This window comes from Abramis brama (assembly GCF_963993115.1).
Source record: "Abramis brama genome assembly, chromosome: 6".
Classification (NCBI taxonomy): Eukaryota; Metazoa; Chordata; class Actinopteri; order Cypriniformes; family Leuciscidae; genus Abramis; species Abramis brama.
In genome coordinates this window covers 17,115,453-17,136,935 of record NC_139968.1, presented here as the reverse complement: position 1 = coordinate 17,136,935, position 21,483 = coordinate 17,115,453, and the positions used below count along the sequence as shown (strand labels likewise).

At 40.6% G+C, this 21,483-nt stretch overlaps 1 protein-coding gene across 1 annotated transcript; it reads right to left on the bottom strand.

Annotated features, from left to right (window-relative positions):
- LOC311084373 (vitellogenin-like) lies at window positions 1–6,746 on the bottom strand. Its single transcript, XM_084116379.1, has 28 exons — window positions 6,652–6,746; window positions 6,495–6,515; window positions 6,243–6,394; window positions 5,863–6,114; window positions 5,623–5,784; window positions 5,384–5,532; window positions 5,150–5,300; window positions 4,904–5,061; window positions 4,649–4,814; window positions 4,438–4,563; window positions 4,089–4,307; window positions 3,783–4,000; window positions 3,601–3,698; window positions 3,358–3,482; window positions 3,172–3,273; window positions 2,948–3,067; window positions 2,680–2,866; window positions 2,490–2,592; window positions 2,217–2,402; window positions 2,003–2,114; window positions 1,723–1,912; window positions 1,398–1,645; window positions 1,261–1,305; window positions 1,101–1,178; window positions 803–1,009; window positions 575–717; window positions 327–465; window positions 1–241 (listed from the first exon to the last, which is right to left on the bottom strand). Exons 1-28 carry the CDS (start codon window positions 6,689–6,691, stop codon window positions 116–118), a joined length of 4,023 nt encoding a protein of 1,340 aa, XP_083972505.1. The 5' UTR covers window positions 6,692–6,746; the 3' UTR covers window positions 1–115.
- Window positions 6,747–21,483: the final 14,737 nt, after the last annotated feature.

Sequence of the window (21,483 nt, the reverse complement as noted above, 5' to 3'; positions counted from 1 at the left end):
TTCTGACACTTGCAGGGTATTTATTAACATTAGACTGCATTACATTACAGATATCACAAGAGTGGCAATGTATTAAATTAAACTGATTGTGAACATGTAAAATGTAATTCATTTCTTATTCTTCCTTGATATGTTTCTGGATCCAGGAGAGAATGTCCTCATCGATATGAATGGAAAGAGTTCCGTCTGGATTAATGGGAACAGCAACAGGGAGATGAATATCCATCCTTGACAGTGTCATCTAGAGCAGCAGGAAGAAAAATAATTTGTTTAATTTTCTTATTATATTTCTGTGAGAGTCACAATTTAACTGAAAACAATTTCACCTCTGGAATCCTAGCAATGACATTCAAGGATCTCTGAGTTGGCAAGGCTGCAGTCAGTTCAATCTCTTTCTCACTGTTCGTTGCTCTTTCAAGTCTAAAGCCTGTCTGGAAAGCCGCCATAGGGATGTGCTTCGACAGCCTAATTGGGACGTGATACAGAGATAATAACCATTAAATCATTGACTTTTCTTTTCTTTTCTTTTTTACATTACTCCATACATTTGTCATTCAGTGTTGCTGAACATTACTTTTTGGCGTATGTGGTGACAATTATTGGCAGCCTCTCCCATTCCAGCTCTAGACGTGCAGCAGGGAATTCTCCCAGGACACCGGCTTCAGCTTTAGCAGTGACTGCATACTGTTGGCATTCTTGACCCCAAGCAACCTTGGCCTGAAGGACATTTGTGTTCAAAGGATGGTATTGATGTAAATTATTTCACTTGAGAAATTAATTTCGATAATAGTTCCAGTCTTACAGTGACTTTGTGCTTGCTCAGCAGGGCACCATCAGCACAGATCTTCAGGTTGTCATTTTCAGCGATGGAGGAAACAACGAGCTGCACTCTTGCTGTTGGCTTGTCAAAGTAAGCAGCAAGTTGGTAGCCCAGCAGCTTGTGGTCAACTCTCACAGCACGGGCAATGACAGCAAAAACAGGTGGAAGAGCATTTCCGAGGAACTTAGCCTGTAAGCATAAACCATAATCAATTTAAGTGGATTTTAGTACAAAATGTCATCTTTGGGTTATATGTTATTAATGACACTAATTGATTCACCTGTTTCTGGAGAGCCTCAAAGCTAGATGCAGTGCTTCCACTGCTTACTGCCTTTGAAGCACCATGGGGTGCCAAGAACTGCAAGCAAAAATAAGTTTTGCAATAAGTAATCAATATAATCTAAAGTAATATTATTAAAAATAGTCTTTTTAGTAGTTACCCGATCTTTGTGGAATTTCTTGAAGGGCTCCATGATAGTGGCAGTCTAAAAATCCATATAAAATGATTCAGTGAAAAAATATATTTATGACACAAATATTGGCTACCTAACCAACACGCTACATTCCACGTCCTCACCTTACTCATACGAGAGCTGGACATTGAGGAGCTTGAACTGCTGCTGCTGCTGCGGCTGCTACTGCTGCTTTCAGAAGAGACGGGCGCATTTTTGTCTTCAGTCTCCAGGATTTCCCTCAGTTTCAACAGGAAGGCCTTTCCTTCTGGAGTATCCTCATCAATGAGGCTGATTTGCTTAAGGAGTCTCTCAGCAGCTCTAGGACCAACTTGGACTTCAAGCTCCAGTCTTTCAACTGCAGGACCTTCAGCTAAAGCCAAAATGACAATTATAATTTTGTCTGAAAAAATTATAGTTTAATCAATGTAATCTTCTCTGAGTGAATACCTCTTGTCAGTGCAGCACGGGCTGAGTGCTGTCCAATTATGTAGAAGAGAGGAGAGTTTCTGATAAAAGCAGCATTGTGAGAGTGCACCTCAACGCACCCCTTGATTTCAATGTATGGGACAGCAAGACAGAGAGTCTTGTGAAATGGAGCAGCAGCTCTCACGGGAGTCAAATCTGGTATTTCAGAGGACTGAAAAGAATAATGAAATATTATAACAAGCCTCGCTATTTTAAAACTTGAAGCAAATTAATATCCATCATATGTGTGTTCAAAATTTACCAAATACTCAGAAGAAGTCTGGGAATTTTGCATGGCCACCTCGGGTACTAAGGGAACAGTCCTCTCAGCGTTGGGCTCTTCAATGTTTCTGACCACAGCAAGAGTTTCAAAGCTGTTGGAACAAGAAAAAGGTGAATCTCACTTTCAGAAACCTTTTGAGTTATTCATGAATTGATTCAAAAAGTTTGCTACACTGTGACTAAGATTGCATTACCTCACATCAGCAATGTGTTCAGGAAGCTCAACAGGCAGAGCCTCCACCTTGTAGTTGCCCTTGAGAATGTCTGCTCTTGCAACCACTTTTCCAGGGACAATTGTACGGACCTTTCCTCTTGCCATAACAGCAGCTTGGATCAAGGCAGTGTTCACTCCCATCACAGCAAAGGTCTGGAGAGCAATACTAAAATAAGAATAAGGGAGATTGTTTGTTAAACTGTTGTCATGTACATTATATCTCATCTTCATGAATGAAGCTGCAAAAGTCTACCTTGGTCTAGCTTCAGCCTGGAGTTGAACGTCAGTCTTTTTGAGCTGCTCAAAGGTCATAGTCTCAATCTCCTCAGGGAGAGGAGGTGTAATGGTGGCCTTAACTAGAAGGATGAACAGAGCATCATCAAACTTCGAAGTTACAACCTCATATCCAAGAAAAGATCAACAATTCTAAGAAAAAAACATACCATTGAGACTTGCAGCAGCGACAGCAGCAGTGTACAAACTGAGCTCCATGGGCAAACCAACTGCTGTTGGCAAGATACGACGCACTTCAGATGCAAGCAGGGGTTTGGCATACTGGAAGGCAACTCCTTCCTGCAAAGCTTTAAGGGCACGCTTCAACTGTTCACGTGGTTTGGGTCCAGTGACCATCTGGGGATAGTGTTTATGAGAACTTTATTCTAATTGTGAGATCTATTTATGAGAGAGAAGACATAAAGTACAACATAGTACCGGTATTGCTTCATCAATGATGGTCTTGTCAATGTTGAAATAAGCCACTTCTTGTCCAAGTAATTTGATATAGGCTGAAGCCAATGGCTGATTGGTTGGCAAGGTCTTCCAGTTTGCGAGCTTGAGGAGTTAAAACAGAGAAGTCATATACATACGCCTGTGTCATGCTTATAATATTACTTAGAAAAACACAATTTTATAATACACTGGACATGAAAGCTTACAGCTCTCAGGGTGCGTTTGATCTTTGTGATACGGTCAACACTTTCATCTGCAGCAGGAGATTTCAGAAGAGCCTCCTGGATTCCTTCAGTTCTCACACCGATCTGTTTGAGAGAATTAACTGAGTGAAGACATTTAAACATTTTAAAACCATGAACATGTTTTTTAATAAATCTTGCTTGTCCCACCTCAAGAACATCAGCAACAGCTCCAGCCAGGTAAGCACGTGCTTTAGCTACAACAGCTCTGGGCAGGATGGTGGCGGCATCATTGATCATGTAGGCACTACCAGCAGCTCCAATCATAAGAGGAGCTGCACATGAAAAGAGGTAAGAATACATTTAATGTGTCAGGAGAATTTTTTACACATTTTAAGAAACACCCATGACATTGTTCATTTTTAGCTCTCTTATAAAAATGGCTAGACTCACTATGATAGAAGTCCAGCTGAATGGCTCTGCTGAAACGGAAGCTAAGCCTGTCCAGTTTGCGACTCATGAGCTTGATGGCAACATTAGCTGCACCCGCACTGAAATGGACAACCATGATTACCTCTGGCGTGTGCTCATTTTATGTGATGAAGTAAAATATGTGAGAAAAAATTTGTTCTTACACAGATGCCATATCCGGAGCAGTGATTCTGGTCAAGGACTTGATGTGGGAATAGGCAAAGCTCGCAACATGCATGTTAGTCTCAGTCTTCAAGGCACCAGCAAGATTGGAGACGAGAGCCACTGAGGGCTTGGACTCAAACAGCACAATACAAGCAACCATACGCACTTCAGGGTGGAGAGTCCTGTCCAATACAAGCTGCAGGGCCACTGGCTGAACCTGAGCCAAGAAACAAGATTAGTATATTATTGGAAGAAAATGTGTGTAACCTTTAAAGTAATTGATTCCTACAATGTCTGACACGTACCAGTTTGGGCTCTTTCTTGGCAATGTTTCTCAGGGCCAAGATGGCATCAACCTGGACTCTAAGAGGCAGAGAAGTAGCTGCAGTTCTCAGTCCAGGTAGGAGCTTCATGATGGGTTTAAGACTAGCAGGGTGACCAGCATTGCCCAGAACTTTGAGAGCCAAAGTGATTTCAGGAATGTCATTCTTTGAAATGGCCTCTGCAGCAATATCATGGATGGGCTGAGGAGTTTGAGGCACATACATTTAGACAAATAATATTAATAATATTTAGTAAGATAATATTTACTATAATAGAAAAATATTATATTAAGTCCATGGCAGAAATTTATTGAGGTCTTGAGGTGTTTACCCTGAGGAGCTCGGCGGGGCAAGTGGGAACTTCAACGCAGTGTTTGGCAATCATGGAACCATATCCCAGCATGACGACTTCACGAAGAGCTGGGATTGTGGCGATTTTCTCGTGCTTAGCCAAACTCTGTTCAGCAACATACAGAAATTATTCATTTGATTTTGGTAAGATTTGAAGAACAGCACTTTGAGTACAGTAAGATTTTACCCACAGCTGTCAACTGGATGGTCTCCAAATCAGCAGTGACCATTTGCAGAGCAACTACAAGAGCCTGAATGAACTCAGGAATGGTAAGTTCACCAGCCAGAAACTTCTCCTTGATGAATTTTACAATGACTGGTGTGCCAACAGCAGGAAGAGCATCCAGAAGCCAGCGCCTAACAGATTAATTGGTTTCAAAATATATTCATAATAAAAAAAAATCCTTGAACTATATTCCTATGAACTTATTGCTCAAACATTGTACCTGTAAACTGGTTTGTCCTTGAACTGAGCCCAGATAGCCTCAATATTCTCCAAGGTGGCAACACGCAGTAGCTGGATGAGCTCAACAAACTTAATTGGAGCATCATCATGGACCATGGCCTCATTGTTAGCAACAAGGTGATTTAAGACCTCAATAATCTAGAAAGAGTAAGGGCAAAACTCAATTGATCATGGATCAAAGGCTTTCACTTGGAGACTGTTAAAGATTTTGAGTAATGAATTATACCTGGGCTGGCGCATCACTGATCTTCAGGAGTTGAATGGGGGTCTGAAGAATTTCAGTTGAAAACTCATACTGCAGGGATCCACGGGCCAAGTAATCAGCTTTGATTGGAACAACAGGCGTCTTGTCCATCTCAACAAAAGTCAAGGTTTGTCTGAAAAAAAAATATTTCTTTATTTCTTAGTAATATTTTTACTTCATATTTTTAAGAGAAATCTCACAGATGATCAATCTTACTTTGCTTCCATCTGGGCAGCACCATGGATCTCATTGAAGGGTGAAAACTGATGCACTTCCTCAACTGTTGCTTCAGCGATCAGTACACCGGCGGCAGATGGTTTCATGATGTAGTTGTAAGATGCAGTTTCAATCAGACTCTTGACCCTCTGTTGGGATAAAGGTACGTTATCACTTGACTCTTGGCATTTTCATTATATTGAGTAAATATTTCAATTCTTTCTCGTCTTTTTCATTACCTCTGTGCATTCAGCACACCTCTCAGTGTATGCCAAACCGATGTCCTTCATGATTCTCTCCTGGCAGTGGCTCAGATCCTTAGACTTGGTGACAATAATGTGGTTGGCCTTTGGATCCTCATTGATGATGTAGTGGGTCCTGCACACTCCCTGAACTCCAGCCTTGAAGGACAAGTCAAAGAATTAGATTGCAAAACTCAAAAAAGAACAAAAACATGGAAACTAGGATCACTTTCTTACCTCTTGCAACTCATAGATGTTCTGGGTCTTTTTGAGGTTGAGCTGAAGGATGTTGAGGATTCCTCTGTGCAGGTTCAGTACTGTAGGGGAGACTCCTGCAGGGGCGAATACCTTTCCAACCACACCATTAGCATACTCAAACTTGATGGGAATCTGAAGCTGAGCAGCCAGAGCTGAGGTGAGCTTAGTGGCAGGAACAAATGGATCCTTGGGCCAAATGCCAGCATACTCGTGGAGCAGAGGATCCATGAGCTGAAAAGGAATAATTTCACTTAAAAAAAGGGAATTGTTGCTTTTAACAGTTAATGCTTGCTAACACAGTTTTAGTTTTTACTTAGTGTTGAACACCTACAAATTTTACAGTTCATAATGATCATTACCTTCATCATGAAGGTGTTCTCTGTCACGGCACTGAGGTGAACCTTGCTGCTGACTTTTATTCCTGCTCTGGCCAGACCTTCTTGAGGAAGACCACCCAAGAGCAGAGCCTCATACTTGTACACATAGGTCTTGTCAGGGGCAAACTCAGGAACTGAAAATGGTAGAGTATTTCTTTGGTTGAGTTTAAGCAAGTATACAATAGTTGTAAATGACCTATTTACAAATTACCAAATTACAATTTTGTTACTTACCAAGGTTGATCTGTTGACATGCTAAAAGAAACAAATGAGAAAATATGCTTTGAAAATGACTTAATTTAACTCATTTAATTTTAAGTGGTTCTAATTTACTTCCGTAAAGAGAAATATTTTAAGAAAAGAGATACAGGAAACAGAACATAAAACTTACCCACAAGGGCTACAGTCAGGGCAAGCACAACAGCTCTCATGGCTGATGGTTTGTGAAGAGCTTCTCAGAGAATCAGATCTTTTATATTAGTTTATTGCTGACCAAGTATTAATTTTTAAATGAATTATTAACAGTTGTCTTTAAGCATAAGACTGTTAGGTCAACCTCTGAACGTCAGTATCAATTATAGGTTAGGTTACCCTGGCCTGTCATGTCACCCTCAAGAGCAATGACCAATGTCAATTTTGTATTTTTCTTCATTTGCCAGAAAGTTGATCAGGAAAAGTTATCTTTGCCTAATTATTTCATATATATCTATCTATCTATAAAAAAGACCTCGAATAATGCAGAGAAAACAAGTTAATATTTGTGTTTAAACAACACAATACTGTTTTAACTTAGGAAGAGTTAAGAAATCAATATCTGGTGGACTAAGCCTGATTTCCAATCAAAGCTGTCATGCGTCTTGGCATGCTCCCTATCAGTCGTCACATTGCTGTTGGGTGACGTTCTGCCACTCCTGGTGAAACATTTAAAGCACCCTAATGAAAAAAAAAAAGTATACTTTATTGTATTTGAAATATATTCCCTTTTTCAATAGTACATTGCAAATATACTAAAAGTATATTAGCATCATGCTCTTACCTATTTTCACAATACAACTTTTAACACTTTAAAATAATTGTTCTTTAGTATATTTTCAAAAAATATATTTTAGAAAAATATACTTGAAGTGAAAATTCTGTTTATTTTTTTAAAGTGTATTTATTTGCACTTTATTTATTTTGCACTTTAAATATATTTTAGGTATATTTTAACTGTGTGCTGGAAATGATCATTGTAACAATGCATTGAAAGTATACTTTCAAAATAAATTATAGTATACAATAGTATTTTGTACAAAGTATAGCTAAGTTTTATCTGTCTAATAATGTACATTTGTTATTGAAGACAAAGTAATTTGTAGTATTTGGAATAAGCCAAAGGTATTAATGAGCCTATACGTTTTACTCAGATATATCACACCATGATAGCCTTGTGGGCAAGTTTGCCGACATGTGCTTCGGGAGACCCGAGTTCCAGTGTTGGCTTGTGGACCTTTCCTGATCCCTGATCCCTCTCCCCTGCCATGCAGATTCTTAGACTAAGATCATTGAATGTTAATGGGTTGAGGGATGGAGGAAAAAGGGTTTTACTCTCTGAATTTCTTAGGCTTAAAGATTCAGAAGTAATATTTTTACAAGAAACCCATAGTGATATAAAAAATGAATCAGAGTTAAATTTGTGGTGGGAAGGAAAGCTTTGTTCAAGCCATGGCACCAATGTAAGTGCAGGTGTAGCTGTTTTATTTGCAACTCACCTTAATGTTAAAATTTTATCAGAAACGGAAATAGAGAGAGGACGTATTTTGATGGTGAAAGCTAAAGTTGAAAATCAGATATTCGTTTTTATAAATATTTATGCTCCAAATAAAGGGTCAGATAGAATAATCATATTTAGAAAATTAGGAGAGTTTTTAAAAAGTTATACTTTAGATGGTATGTTAATCATGGGTGGGGATTGGAACTGTTCTCTTAACTTTCTTGTAGATAGGAATAATGAGGAACCACATCCTGTATCAGCTGCTGTTTTAAAAAGTATTATAGGTCAGAATGATTTAGTAGATGTATGGAGAGATAGGAATAAAGAGGTGAAACTTTATACATGGACCAAGGTCTCGCAGGGAATGATAAGTGTTGCTAGACTGGACAGGTTTTATGTTAAGTGTGCTGAGAATAATAGGATAATGGGGTGTAATATTTTTCCATGTTGTCTATCAGATCACAATTTTATCACAGTTAATATTGTTTTGAATCAAACTAAATTTAAAAGTCCGTATTGGAAATGTAATGCTGCATTATTGAAAGAAAAAGAGTTCATTGAGAAATTTGATATGTTTTGGAAGGAATGGGTTTCTAAGAAAAATGATTTTGATAATATGATACAATGGTGGGAAATAGGAAAGACACAAATAAAAATATTTTGTCAGCAGTATACATGTTTTTCAACAAGAAAAACAAAACAAAAAAATTTCTGAAATAGAACAAGAGATATTTCACATTACATCTGGTATGATTCAGAAATCTAATGATTGTTCAGCTGGCATGTTGGGTGAAAAGAAACGTGATCTAGAAGATTTGTTGCAAGTGCGGGCAAAAGGTGCTCTGATAAGATCACGATTTATGTCTGTACATGAGATAGATGCTCCCACGGCGTATTTTTTTAACTTAGAAAAGGTGTCAAAACAACAAAATGAAATGTATTGTCTGACAAAACCCGATGGACAAAAGACTTTTGAGGCAAGAGAAATGAGAAAGATTGCGGTGGACTTTTACTCAAACTTGTACAGAAAAGAAGAAACGGATCCTGAATGTGTGTCACAGAGTGTAACACATGTGTAACACAGAGTGAGATTTTGGACAGTGATCTGTCATTTGAGGAGTTGACTGATGCCGTTAAACAGATGAAGCCTGGGGGAGCACCTAGAATTGATGGACTATCAGTGGACTTTTTTAAAGCTCTGTGGAACTACATCGGAAGAGAGTTGTATGAGGTGATCCAAGAGTGCTTTAAAGAAAAACGCCTTCCCACAAGTTCCCAACGGGCAGTATTAACACTTTTACCAAAAAAAGGGGGACTTGAGTGATCTTAAAAACTGGAGGCCGGTGTCAATCCTAACAACGGACTATAAGCTAATAGCTAAAGTGTTGGCAAATAGGCTGAAAACTGTATTAGGAGATGTAATACATCAAGATCAATCCTACTGCATTCCAGAAAGATCCATATATGATAACATTTTTATGATCAGAGACATTTTAGATTACTCAAAACTACATGAAGTGAATGTTGGCTTTCTGTTCCTAGATCAGGAAAAAGCATTCGATCGAGTGGATCATGGTTTTCTGTATGATACAATGACGGCTTTTGGGTTTGGAGATGGTTTTATGTCATGGATCAAACTCTTATACATGAATGCCTCTTGTGTTCTAAAAATAGGAGGTGGGTTAAGTAAACCAATAAGAACTGTCTGGTCTAAAGGTGGATGGTTGCTGCAATGCGTTTAAGCTAACAGCATACGCAGACGACATAACTGTGATCGTGAAAGATCAAAGAGATATTGATGTTGTCATTCACAGTATCTCTTTATATGAGAGAGCTTCTTCTGCTAAACTGAACTGGAGTAAAACAGAAGCTTTTTGGTGCAATGAAAAAGAGGAATGTTGTAATGACAATGTAAAACCTGTTATCCCTGGAATTGTAAGGTGGGAAAAAGATGGTTTTAAGTTTTTAGGCATCTTTTTAGGTTCAGAAGTATACCAAAGAAAAAATTGGGAAGGTGTTAAAGATAAAATTTGTAATAGAGCATCAAAATGGAATTGGATTGTACCTCAATTGTCATGGAGAGTACTGGTCATTAATAATCTTGCTGCCTCTATTTTATGGCATAAATTAATTGTGTTAAACCCACCAGATGGATTCATTAAGGAAATTCAGAGAGTGTTTGTTAGTTTTTTTTGGAATGGACAACACTGGTTAAGAGAAGCAGTACTGTATCTGCAGTTAAACGAAGGAGGTCAAGGCCTTATGGACATCAAGTCCAAGGTAGCTGCATTCAGACTGCAGATTGTGAAAAGACTCCTATATAATCAGCCGCAGAACTGGACTGAAGTAGCTTGTGCTTTACTAAGAATTTAGTACGGGCGGATGAACTTGGATAGACACCTATTCTTAATGAATTTGAAGGAAGTAGATTTTAACGGACTCTCTCCTTTTTATACATCAGTCTTAAATGTGTGGCAAATATTTATTGTTAAAAGAGAGCTGTCTGAAATAACCCATGAATGGGTGCAAATGGATTTCTGCAGAAACACTGGCCTCGAAGATTGGTGTTCATTCTGTTAGGATTGTTGAAAAATTATTATCTGAGATGCAGGAGTTTTTTACTGTACCTGTGCAAGCAGAAATGGTTGAGACCGTATTCCCCAGCATCAGGGTGGGTGTAAATGTAGGAGACTGGCAGGAGGGGGATGGAAGATTACTGTCTTTTACAACACCTGAAATTAGTCTCTTTGACACAATATCTAAGAAGGCTTTTTATCTTGTTTGTGTAAAATACTTAAATTTAAGAGCATTGCAAGATCTTCCTGAAACCAAATGGACTAATTTAGTTGAATCAGGGGCCTCTCCAAAAGGATGTTGGAGGACGTTGTATAAGAAACCAATCGAGAAAAGAAGTGGAATTTTGCAATGGAGGATTTCTCATTGGATTTTAGCAACAAATCGTTATAAAGTTCATCTAAATCCTTTGCAAGGAGAAGAGTGTTTGTTTTGTGGGCTACCAGAAACAGTCTCTCATATATTTATTGAATGTTTCAGGCTAGCAGGAATTATGGGTGTGTTAAAATACCTGAGTCATGATTTTGGTTTCATTTTTACAAATAGTTTTTTTATTTTTGGACCAAAATATAGCACCTCAAATAAAAGCAAAATTGTCTTGATAAATGTTTTATTTGGTATGGCAAAAATGGCTATCTGGCTGACAAGAAAGAGAAAAATGCAGTTTAATAGGGAAAATGACCCTTTGGACATGTTCAGAGCTCTGGTAAAGAGTAGGCTGGTTATGGAGTATAAGTATTATGAACTGGTGAATGATACCGATTCTTTCTTCTACTTATGGGGGATTGAAAATGTTTTATGTAAACCCAATGAAGAGGGAGGATGTAATGTATTGCTGTAAAAGAAGCTGTTTTTTTTTTTTTTTTTTTTTTTTTAAGACTTTTTATCTGGATGTGCTATTAATATTTAATGTAGTAATGTGTTAAAGGTGTATACAGTTGTGGTATAGATTGTAATTAAAGAGATGTTAAAAGTCAAGTCTCTCTCTCTCTCTCTCCCTCTCTCTCTCTCTCTCTCTCTCTCTCTCTCTCTCCTCACTTCCTGTGTAGCTACTGTCCTATCCTAATAAAAGGCAAAAAAGCCAGAAATTATATATATATATATATATATATATATATATATATATATATATATATATATATATATATATATATATACACACACACTTATGGTATATTGCTTGTATGTTTCGAAGACACTCGTAATGAATTTGTAATGTACTTGTAACACAAAAAATAAAGTACACTTTAATATCACTAATCAAGCATGTAATTAGTCCCTACACAGGCATATACTTAAAGTATACGAAGTATACTTGAAGTCGGCCCAATTTAGTACACTAAATACACTTAAAGTTATGCTTTACTACAATTTAATTACCACTAAAATATACTTGGTACAAAATGAGTTGTTTCAAAATAGCACACTTCAAGTTAACTAATCATTAACACACTTGAAGTATACTGATAATTAGTCTGGCTGTAAGTATACTTATCTTTTTCTTTTTTTTTCTTTTTTTCCCCACCAGAGCAGCTTGGCTTTATTTGATGGCTGGTGACCCTCTTGCTTACATTCCAGAGGTTTTCAGTGGATTTCAGGTCTGGAGATTGTGATGGCAATGACAGGGTCTTGATCTGGTGGTCCTCCATCCACACCTTGGTTGGCCTAGCTGTGTGGATTGGAGCATTGTCCTGCACAAAAAAAACATTTTTAGAGCAGAAGGAAGCAATTTTTCTTTCAGGATAATCTTGTATGTGGCTTAAGTTATGCATCCTTCGCAAATATGTATCTGCCCGATTCTAGCCTTACTGAAGAACCACCAGATCATCACCAATCCTCCACCAAATTACACAGTGAGAGACTGTGGGTTGTAGGCCCGCCTCTCCAGGTCTCTGTCTAACTATTAGAGCAGGTGTTGGGCAAAGCTGAATACCGGACTCAGAGAAGATCAGAATCAGGCAGATCTGTCTTTGTGAAGTACACATGACTCAAGACATGTTCAAGGTTATCCTGGAAGAAAACATACTTCCTTCTGCTCTGACAATGTTCCCAAACTTGTATATATATATATATACAGTGGTGGCCAAAATTATTAGAACGGTAAGATTTTTTTAATGTTTTAAAAGAAGCCTCTTCTGCTCATCAAGGATTCATTTATTTAATCCAAAATACAGCAAAAACAGTAATATTGTGAAATAATTTTTCAATTTAAAATAACTCTTTTCTATTTGAATATATATATAAACAAAAATAATAATTGTTTTTAAAGCTGATCTGAGCATCATTACTCCATTCTTCAGTGTCACACGATCCTTCAGAAATCATTCTAATATGATGATTTGATGCTCAATTATTATTATTATCAATGTTGAAAACAGTTGTGTACAATTTTTTTCAGGATTATTTGATGAATAGAAATATCAATATATTTGTCACAGGCTGGTTGAAGCAGGGTCTAAGTGCAGCAGTTTTACTTTAATTACAAGAACAAACTAAAAAAAAAAACAAAAAAAAAAAAACAGAATCTCTGGAACAAGGATCATGAACAGAACAACCAACGTAACGTAGAACTGACAATGAACTTCTTCTTCTTCTTCTTTTTATTGGCGACTTGCAACCATATGGAGCATTATCGCCACCTATTGGATCTTAATTACTTTAACTTAAATCCTTGTGTTCAGTCCAGTTTGTTGTAAAAAAGATGAAATGTGTTTAAGTACCATCTTTCCAGATTTATTTGAGAAAATAGTTGTAATGTCCATTTGTTTAATTCCTTCATGTTCCAGTCCATTCCTTAAAGCCAGTCTTTGAGTTGAGTATTTAGTGCATTCAAACATCACATGTTCCACAGTTTCCAGTTGACTGCATGTCTCACAATTTCCAGATATATGTTTTCCTATAAGATGTAGAGATGCATCTAACTTTGTATGACCCAGTCTAATTCTGCTAAATTGACACTGTTGACTCCTGCTCTTCCCCACTGACTTTTCTTCCCCCACTTTCTGCTGTATCTTATATAAATGTCTTCCTTTATTTCCCTTATCCCATAATCTCTGCCACTAACTTAATTTTGCTCCGTACATATGATTTGATCTCTAATTTACTAACTGGTACTGCCACCTCTACCTGATTTATTTTCAACCCATTTTTAGCTAAATTATCTGCCATCTCATTCCCTTGTATGCCAATGTGTGCTGGGACCCATAAGAACTGAACATCAATCCCCAGATTACTTACTCTATATAAAGATAACAAAATTTCATACATAATATCCTCCCTACATTTTGACGTTGCACTTTTGAGACTAATCAGAGCAGCACTTGAATCAGAACAAATTAGCATTGTCATAGGTTTGACTTCCTCTATCCACTGTAATGCAAACAAAATTGCCATCATTTCTGCTGCATATACCGATAAATGATCAGTTAATCTTTTAAACACCTTGATTTTTAATTCTGGAATGTAATAAGCACAGCTTGATTTTCCATTCTCTGGATTTTTAGACCCATCTGTGAATAATTGTACATAATACCCATATCTCTCATGCAGCTTAGTGTTCACATAAGCTTGCATATCAAAAATGTTTTTACTTAAACTAACCTGTTTCAGTAAAGAAAGATCAACTCTAGGCTGTGGTAATACCATGGTGGAACAGCTGGTATTAAATAAGTTAGACTAGTGACCCAATCATTAATTCCTAACTCCTTTGTTATATCCAAAATTACATTACTAAATACCTCCTTTTTAATTTTGCTGCTTTCCCAACTTTCATTTATAATCTTTTTTGTACGATGTGTGTCCTTTTGACTTTGTAAATTAGCCCAATAATTAGCCCTCAACTGTTTCCTTCTTAGAGTCAATGGCATTTCTCCAACTTCCACCTGACCTGATATTGATGTTGTCTTTACTGCTCCACAACATAATCTCAATGCTTGAACCTGAATTTTATCCAACCTTTTTAAAGATGTACTAGCAGCTGATCCAAAAACAATACATCCATAGTCTAGAACTGATTGAACTAATGCAATATAAATATTTCTTAACGCCACTCGATCAGCTCCCCAAACACTGCCTGTTAAACATCTCATAATATTCAGTACTTTCTTACATTTATCCTCCACCTTATTAAAATGATTTTTCCATGTAATCGATATATATCAAACCACAACCCCAAGAATTTAAAAGTTTTCACTCTTTCTAACCTTTGATTGTACAGTTTCAAACAAATATCTTCTTTGTTTTTTTTCCTTGTAAAAAAAATGGATTGGGATTTCTCAACAGATAATATAAAACCCCAATTCAAAGACCATTCTTCAACCATATTAACAGCTTCCTGAATTTTCTTTACAACAAAGTCCATATTCCTCCCTCGTTTCCAAATTGCCCCATCATCAGCAAAAAGAGATTTCCCAATGTCAGGATTAACATTATTATAAACATCATTTATCATGATTAAGAACAGTACTGGACTTATGACGCTCCCCTGAGGGGTGCCATTTTCAACTAAAAATGTATCTGATATAGAATTGCCCACACGAACCTGAATGTACCTACCAAATAAGAAATCTTTAATCCAATTATATAATTTACCACCAATACCCATTTTATCTAGCTTTATTAACAAACCTTCCTTCCACATCATATCATATGCTTTTTATATATCGAAGAAAACAGCTACTACCACTTCTTTATTTGCTTGAGCTTTCCTAATATCATTTTCCAAGCATATTAAAGGGTCCAGAGTACTACGCCCCCTTCTAAATCCACTTTGAAATGGTGAAAACAGCTAATTTCTTTCCAAGTAATATGTTATTCTTTCCGTAATCATTTTCTCCATGGTTTTACATATATGTGAAGTTAAAGCTATCGGTCTATAGCTATCTGGATTTGTTACATTTTTCCCAGGTTTCTTAATCGGAATAATAATTGCTTCTTTCCACCCTACTGGAAGCTTACCCTTCTCCCAAACCTTGTTAAATAACTCCAATACTTTACCCAATGCAGAATCATTTAAATGTTCTATCATAACATAGCTTATATTATCTTTTCCAGGAGCCGTTTTTTTACACTTACTCAGAGCCCTCCTCAGCTCAGGCATTGTAAAGGCCTCATCTAGAGAACTCTGATTAGCATTCCTTTTTCTAAGTACCTCTGGATACCTATCTAATGTTTGCTGTCTTCTGACTTTACCTTCTTCTGTCAAATTATCTGAACTATGAATCTTAACAAAGTTCTTTACCAACATGACTGCCTTTTCCATACTCTCACAAGCTATTTCTTCCCCTTTCTTCAACACTGGAAATTCCTTATCTTGCCTGATTCCCCTCATTCTTTTAATTATTCCCCAAACTTTATCAAGTGGTGTTGTTCTTCCAATAGTTGAACAGAATTCTCTCCAATGTATCTTTTTTGCCCTTTTAATTACTTTTCTTACTACTGCCTGAGCCCTTTTATAATCTAATAAATTTGACATTGAATGTTTTCTTTTCAATTCTCTAAACATTTTATTTCTATTTCTAATGGCTTCAGAACATTCTTTGTTCCACCATGGTACCATTTTAGCTTTCTTTTTACTAGTACTCTTTCCAATTGCTTGCGATGCTCCATTCAGTATAGCTTTGACAATACTTTCATTTATTTCATCCACTTCCCCTGACATGTCAATCCTATAAAACTTAAAACCCGAGAAGGGAACGAGACACTGCGTCTCGTCGCCACACCTATCACGGGCAGAGCGCTTGCTTCATCGCAAAGGAGCTAACTTGTGTTTGTGCTGGCGTCCCTTTGTATCTTCCGGTTATGCCGTCATCTACTACGTCATGACGCAGCACCAATCAGGATTGGACAGATTTCATTCATGCTTCAGACGCGCTACGCTAAGGGCGTTCCCCAAAGTGTCGTCACGACGACGACGCAGTGTCTCGTTCCCTTCTCGGGGAACAAGGGTTACAGTCGTAACCCGAGACGTTCCCCTTCGAGGGAACTCGCACTGCGTCGTCGTCGTGACGACACTTTGGGGAACGTAATGCCCACTATGCCACACCGTAATCACGCCCGCCCTAGTGTGAAGCTGGAAGACCAGGCACACTTAGGACGCGAGCACTCTGGCGCCAGGCGTCACAGGGAGTTGCAGACTGTAGAAACGTATGAAGGTGTGCGGGGTGGCCCACCCGGCCGCCTCGCAGATCTCCTGAAGCGAGACGCCAGAAAGGAGGGCCACCGAGGAGGCCATGCCCCTGGTGGAATGTGCCCTCACGGCCATAGGTGAAGGCAAATTGCGCACCTGATAAGCCGTGGCTATAGCCTGAACAATCCAATTGCTGATTGTCTGTTTAGATGCAGGCAGCCCTTTCTTGGGTGAACCAAAGCACACCAACAACTGATCTGACTTCCTCCACTGAGAGGACCTCTCCAAGTACACTCTCAGGGCTCTGACTGGGCAGAGCAGGTGAAGTCTCCCCTCTTCCGCCGTCACGTGAGGTGGAGGATAGAAGGCCTGAAGAACCACTGACCGTGCCACATTAGACAGCACCTTGGGCACATAGCCCGGCTTCTAGGATGTAAGATGGCCTTAACTCCACCAGGGGCAAACTCCAGGCAAGTTAGCGTTAAAGCCAAGGCCTGGAGATCCCCCACTCTCCTCAGAGAGGTGATAGCAAGGAGAAAGGCCACCTTGAAGGTCAGGTTCTTTGTCTCCAACTCCAGTGGCTCGAAGGGGGCCTCAGCCGACCCTTCAAGTACCACCGCCAGGTCCCAAGTTGGGACTCTGGAGTGAGCCGCAGGCCTCATCCTCCGAGCCCCACGGAGGAAACGTACAACCAGATGTTGCTTTCCTAAAGGCCCATCACCTATAGGCGAGTGGAAAGCCGCAATGGCAGCCACATACACCTTTAAGTGTGGACGGGGTAAGACCGGCGGAGAAACGATCTTGGAGGAACTCCAGCACTGAAGCCACTGGGCAGTTAACTGGGTCCACCTCACGCTCTCTACACCAAGTGGAAAACACATTCCACTTCAGGCTGTACAGTCTCCTGGTAGAAGTAGCCCTGGAGCTGAGTAGGGTCTCGACAACACCTACTGACAGGCCAGCCTCTAGGTACCGGGCCCCCTCAGGGGTCAGACCCAGAGGTTCCACAGCTCTGGCCGGGGGTGAAATATTGTGCCCCCTGCCTGCGACAGCAGATCCCTCCTCAGAGGGACCTGCCACGGGAGGCCGTCCAGCAGTGCTACAATGTCCGAGAACCATACCCGGGTCGGCCAGCGGGGTGCTACTAAAAGTAGGCTGATCCCCTCCCGGCGGACCCGCTCCAAGACTCCCGGGAGCAGAACGATCTGGGGAAATGTGTACAGACGCAGCCTCGGCCACGTCTGCATCATGGTGTCCAGCCCCAGCGGAGCTGGATACCTGAGAGAGAACCGCAGTGGGCAGTGGGACGTCTCAAGACGCGAACAGATCCACTTCCACTGGGCCGAATCTCACACACATGGCCTCCACCACCTCGGGGTGGAGTCGCCACTCCCCGGGCCTCAGCCCCTGCCTCGACAGGACGTCTGCTCCCTGATTTTGGTCCCCGGGGACATACATCGCTCTGAGACGACAGTTTCCCCTGGGACCACAGAAGGATCTGGTGTGCCAGTCTGCATAGAGGGCGCGACCTCAGATCCCCCTGATGATTCAGATACATGACTACAGAAGTGTTGTCCGAGCATATCAGGACATGGTGGCCGCGGAGGTCCGGGAAAAAGCTCCTCAGAGCTTTGTAGACCGCCAGCATTTCCAGGCAGTTGATGTGCCAGGAAGAATGCCGGGTCTCCCACAGACCTCTCGCAAAACGGCCATCCATGACCGCGCCCCAACCAGTGAGGGAGGCATCTGTTGAAACGGTTTTCCGGCAACATGGTGCTCCCAGCACCGGTCCCTGGGACAGGAACCAAGGTTTCCTCCATATGACAAGGGAACGAAGGCATCTGCACGTTACCCTGATCATACGGAATGGATTTCCCCTCGGGGAAAACCCCTTGGCTCTCAACCACCACTGTAGGGGTCTCATGTGTAGCAGGCCAAAAGGTATGACGTTGGACGCTGCTGCCATGAGCCCCAGCAGTCTCTGAAACTGCTTCACAGTGAGGTTGTGGCCTAGCTTCGCTCTGGAGACCATCGCCCGTATGGACTAAACGCGCGCGGGAGACATTTATGCCCGCATCGTCGTGGAGTCCCATACAACTCCCAGGAAGGTAGCCCTCTGGGAGGGCGTCAACACACTCTTTTTTGTGTTGAGTCTCAGCCCCAAGCACCTGATATGGGCCAGAACGACATCTCGATGTCGAACTACCATCTCACGTGACCTGGCCAATATTAGCCAGTCGGCGATATAATTGAGTACACGGATGCTCTGGAGTCTCAGCGGAGCCAGCGCTGCATCCATGCACTTGGTGAAGGTGCGAGGGGAGAGAGCTAGGCCAAAGGGAAGAACCCGATATTGGTACGCTTCGCCCCCGAAAGCGAACCTCAGGAACTTCCTGTGACATGGAAGAATGATATATGGAAGTATGCGTCTATAGATCTATCGTGATCAACCAGTCCTCGAACTGGATCTGACTCACGATGGCTGGAATTGTGAGCATCTTGAACCTGAATCTCCTCAGAGAACGATTCAAGTGCCTGAGATCTATTATTGGACGCAACCCCCCATCCTTCTTGGGAGCTATGAAGTACCGGCTGTAGAACCCGGACTACCTGTCTGGCAGAGGAAAACGTTCTATGGCCTCCTTGACAAACAGGGATTGAACTTCCTGTCCCATAACCCGAACCTGCTCTGGGCCGACCACATTCCAGACCACCCCGTTGAACTTCGGGGGAGGGGAGCTGAACTGCAGTCTGTAACCCAGCTCTACAGTACGCCTCGGGTGTCAACCGAGCCTCGTTCCCGACCCCCTGAAGCGGCTGACCGGCAGGGAGCAGTCGAGAATGTTTTTCGGTGTGCGGACGCGTTCGCTGCCCAGCCACAGGTCTTTCTAGAGGCGGCTGGAGCGGCGTGCGTGCGCGGGAACACAGCACTGATTTCCTGAGAGCTCCGGGGGGGAGACGACCTCGATCGCTCCACCCCGGGGGGGACAGCTCTGAGCGGTCCGGCCGCAGCTAGGACCGCTTGGCGGAAGCCTTCTTTGCCTGAAGGACGGTCCTCAGATCGACCTTAGGCTCAGAAGGCTTGCCGCGAGAGCGCCGCCTCCTTTGCCAGGCTCCCTCGGGAGGGGCGCGGGAGGCGACACTCTCTTTTTGCACCTGTCGGTGCGAGGCTCAACATTTTAATTCCTCAAAATTAAATGCAGCCAAAAACACTGGATAAGTGAAACACGGTCTGGATGGTAGGCTGAATTATAATATCTTCTCAAAGTCAGATAATATTCCATCATTCTAATTCCATAGAATTAAATGCAGCCATCATCACCAGACAATACTGTTTAATATTTATTTATACGGTTTCGTAATCTACGCGCTGCCTCGGCAAACGCGAGATTCGAGCCGTCACAATATATCGGCTTTCATCCCTCGAGAAGAAAGTCAACAGGTGCGAGGTTGAAACATCCGACAGCGCACGGCTTTTTTCTATGCACGCGCGCCGAGATATTTCTCAATGAACACTGCCAGCACCCTCAGGAGGCGAGATTAGTCACAGAATCTTTATTGCAGAGTAGCCGTAATCTATGCGCTGCCTCGGCAAATGCGAGATCCGAGCCACTATAGATTCTGTATTGCAATGCAGACCTTTAAACTACGCGCTGCCTCGGCAAACGCGAGATCCCAGTCACAGAATCTTTATTGCAGAGTAGACCCGCAACCAGTGTTCGAATTGAGGGGGGGCTGGGGGGGTCCGGGACCCCCCATAAGCATCAAGGGACCCCCCATAAGGCCCAAAAAAATTACCTCGGGGGGGTCCCCTGGTTTTTCATTAAAACTAAAATAATAGAAACATAATTTATTAGGTAATATATATATATTTTTTAATCAAAGTATTGCGCTGCCGCTCCCATTAGAAAGTAATTCAAATTAGATTTGCGTCTGAAAAGACGCTCAAGTGCGCCACACACTGTTTTCTGAAGGAATTTACAGACTGTTGAATTTATAAACAGATACATTTTATTTATCGTGCCATTTATACGCCAAAAATAGTTTGTTTTTTTTTCTCGAAGGGGAACTCCTCATCACAAGCACTTGCAAATTTACTCCAGTCTGCTTTACCCAATTTCCATCTTGTAATCCCACCAAGTTCAATCATAATATTTTTCCTCAAATTTAATTACAATTGGATAATGATCACTTCCAATACTATTATCACTTTGCACATCCCATTTACTACCACTAGCTAATTCACTGGACACCAATGTTAAATCTAACGCAGACTCTACTCCATTACTTACATTGACCCTTGTACCTTGTCCATTATTTAAACAAACCAAACCTTTATCCTCAATTAATTCCTCCAAAATCAATCCATTATGATCAGTATTTTTCCCACCCCATAGAGTATTATGTGCGTTAAAATCCCCACACCATATTATTTTGTGTCCTTGATCAAACTCTTGTAAATCTTCAATCTTCATTCTTTTACATGGATTATACAAATTAACAATTACTATACTTCTTTTATTCACCCAAATCTCAGTAACCACTACTTCTAATTCAGTACCATAGTTCTTTGTTAAAGCATCGTAATGGCTTAGATATATATTCCCTCACATTGAAGCACATGCAGCCAATCATTACTTTCTGAGGCATGTCCCCTTCAAATTGCAGTAGAACAGATAGACTATCTACTAATTTTCCTTGATATCTAGTTGGAAGACGTTTCACTACCGTTACTCTAACTCCTTTAATTTCTTTCTTAATTTCTTCAA

Coding starts and splice junctions, on each gene's coding strand:
- LOC311084373 (XM_084116379.1), bottom strand. CDS start 6,691: ATGAGAGCTGTTGTGCTTGCCCTGACTGTAGCCCTTGTGG. Junction 4,815..4,903: donor AAGGACAAACCAGTTTACAG/GTACAATGTTTG, acceptor TTAATCTGTTAG/GCGCTGGCTTCTGGATGCTC. Junction 1,306..1,397: donor CCAGCTCTCGTATGAGTAAG/GTGAGGACGTGG, acceptor ATGGATTTTTAG/ACTGCCACTATCATGGAGCC.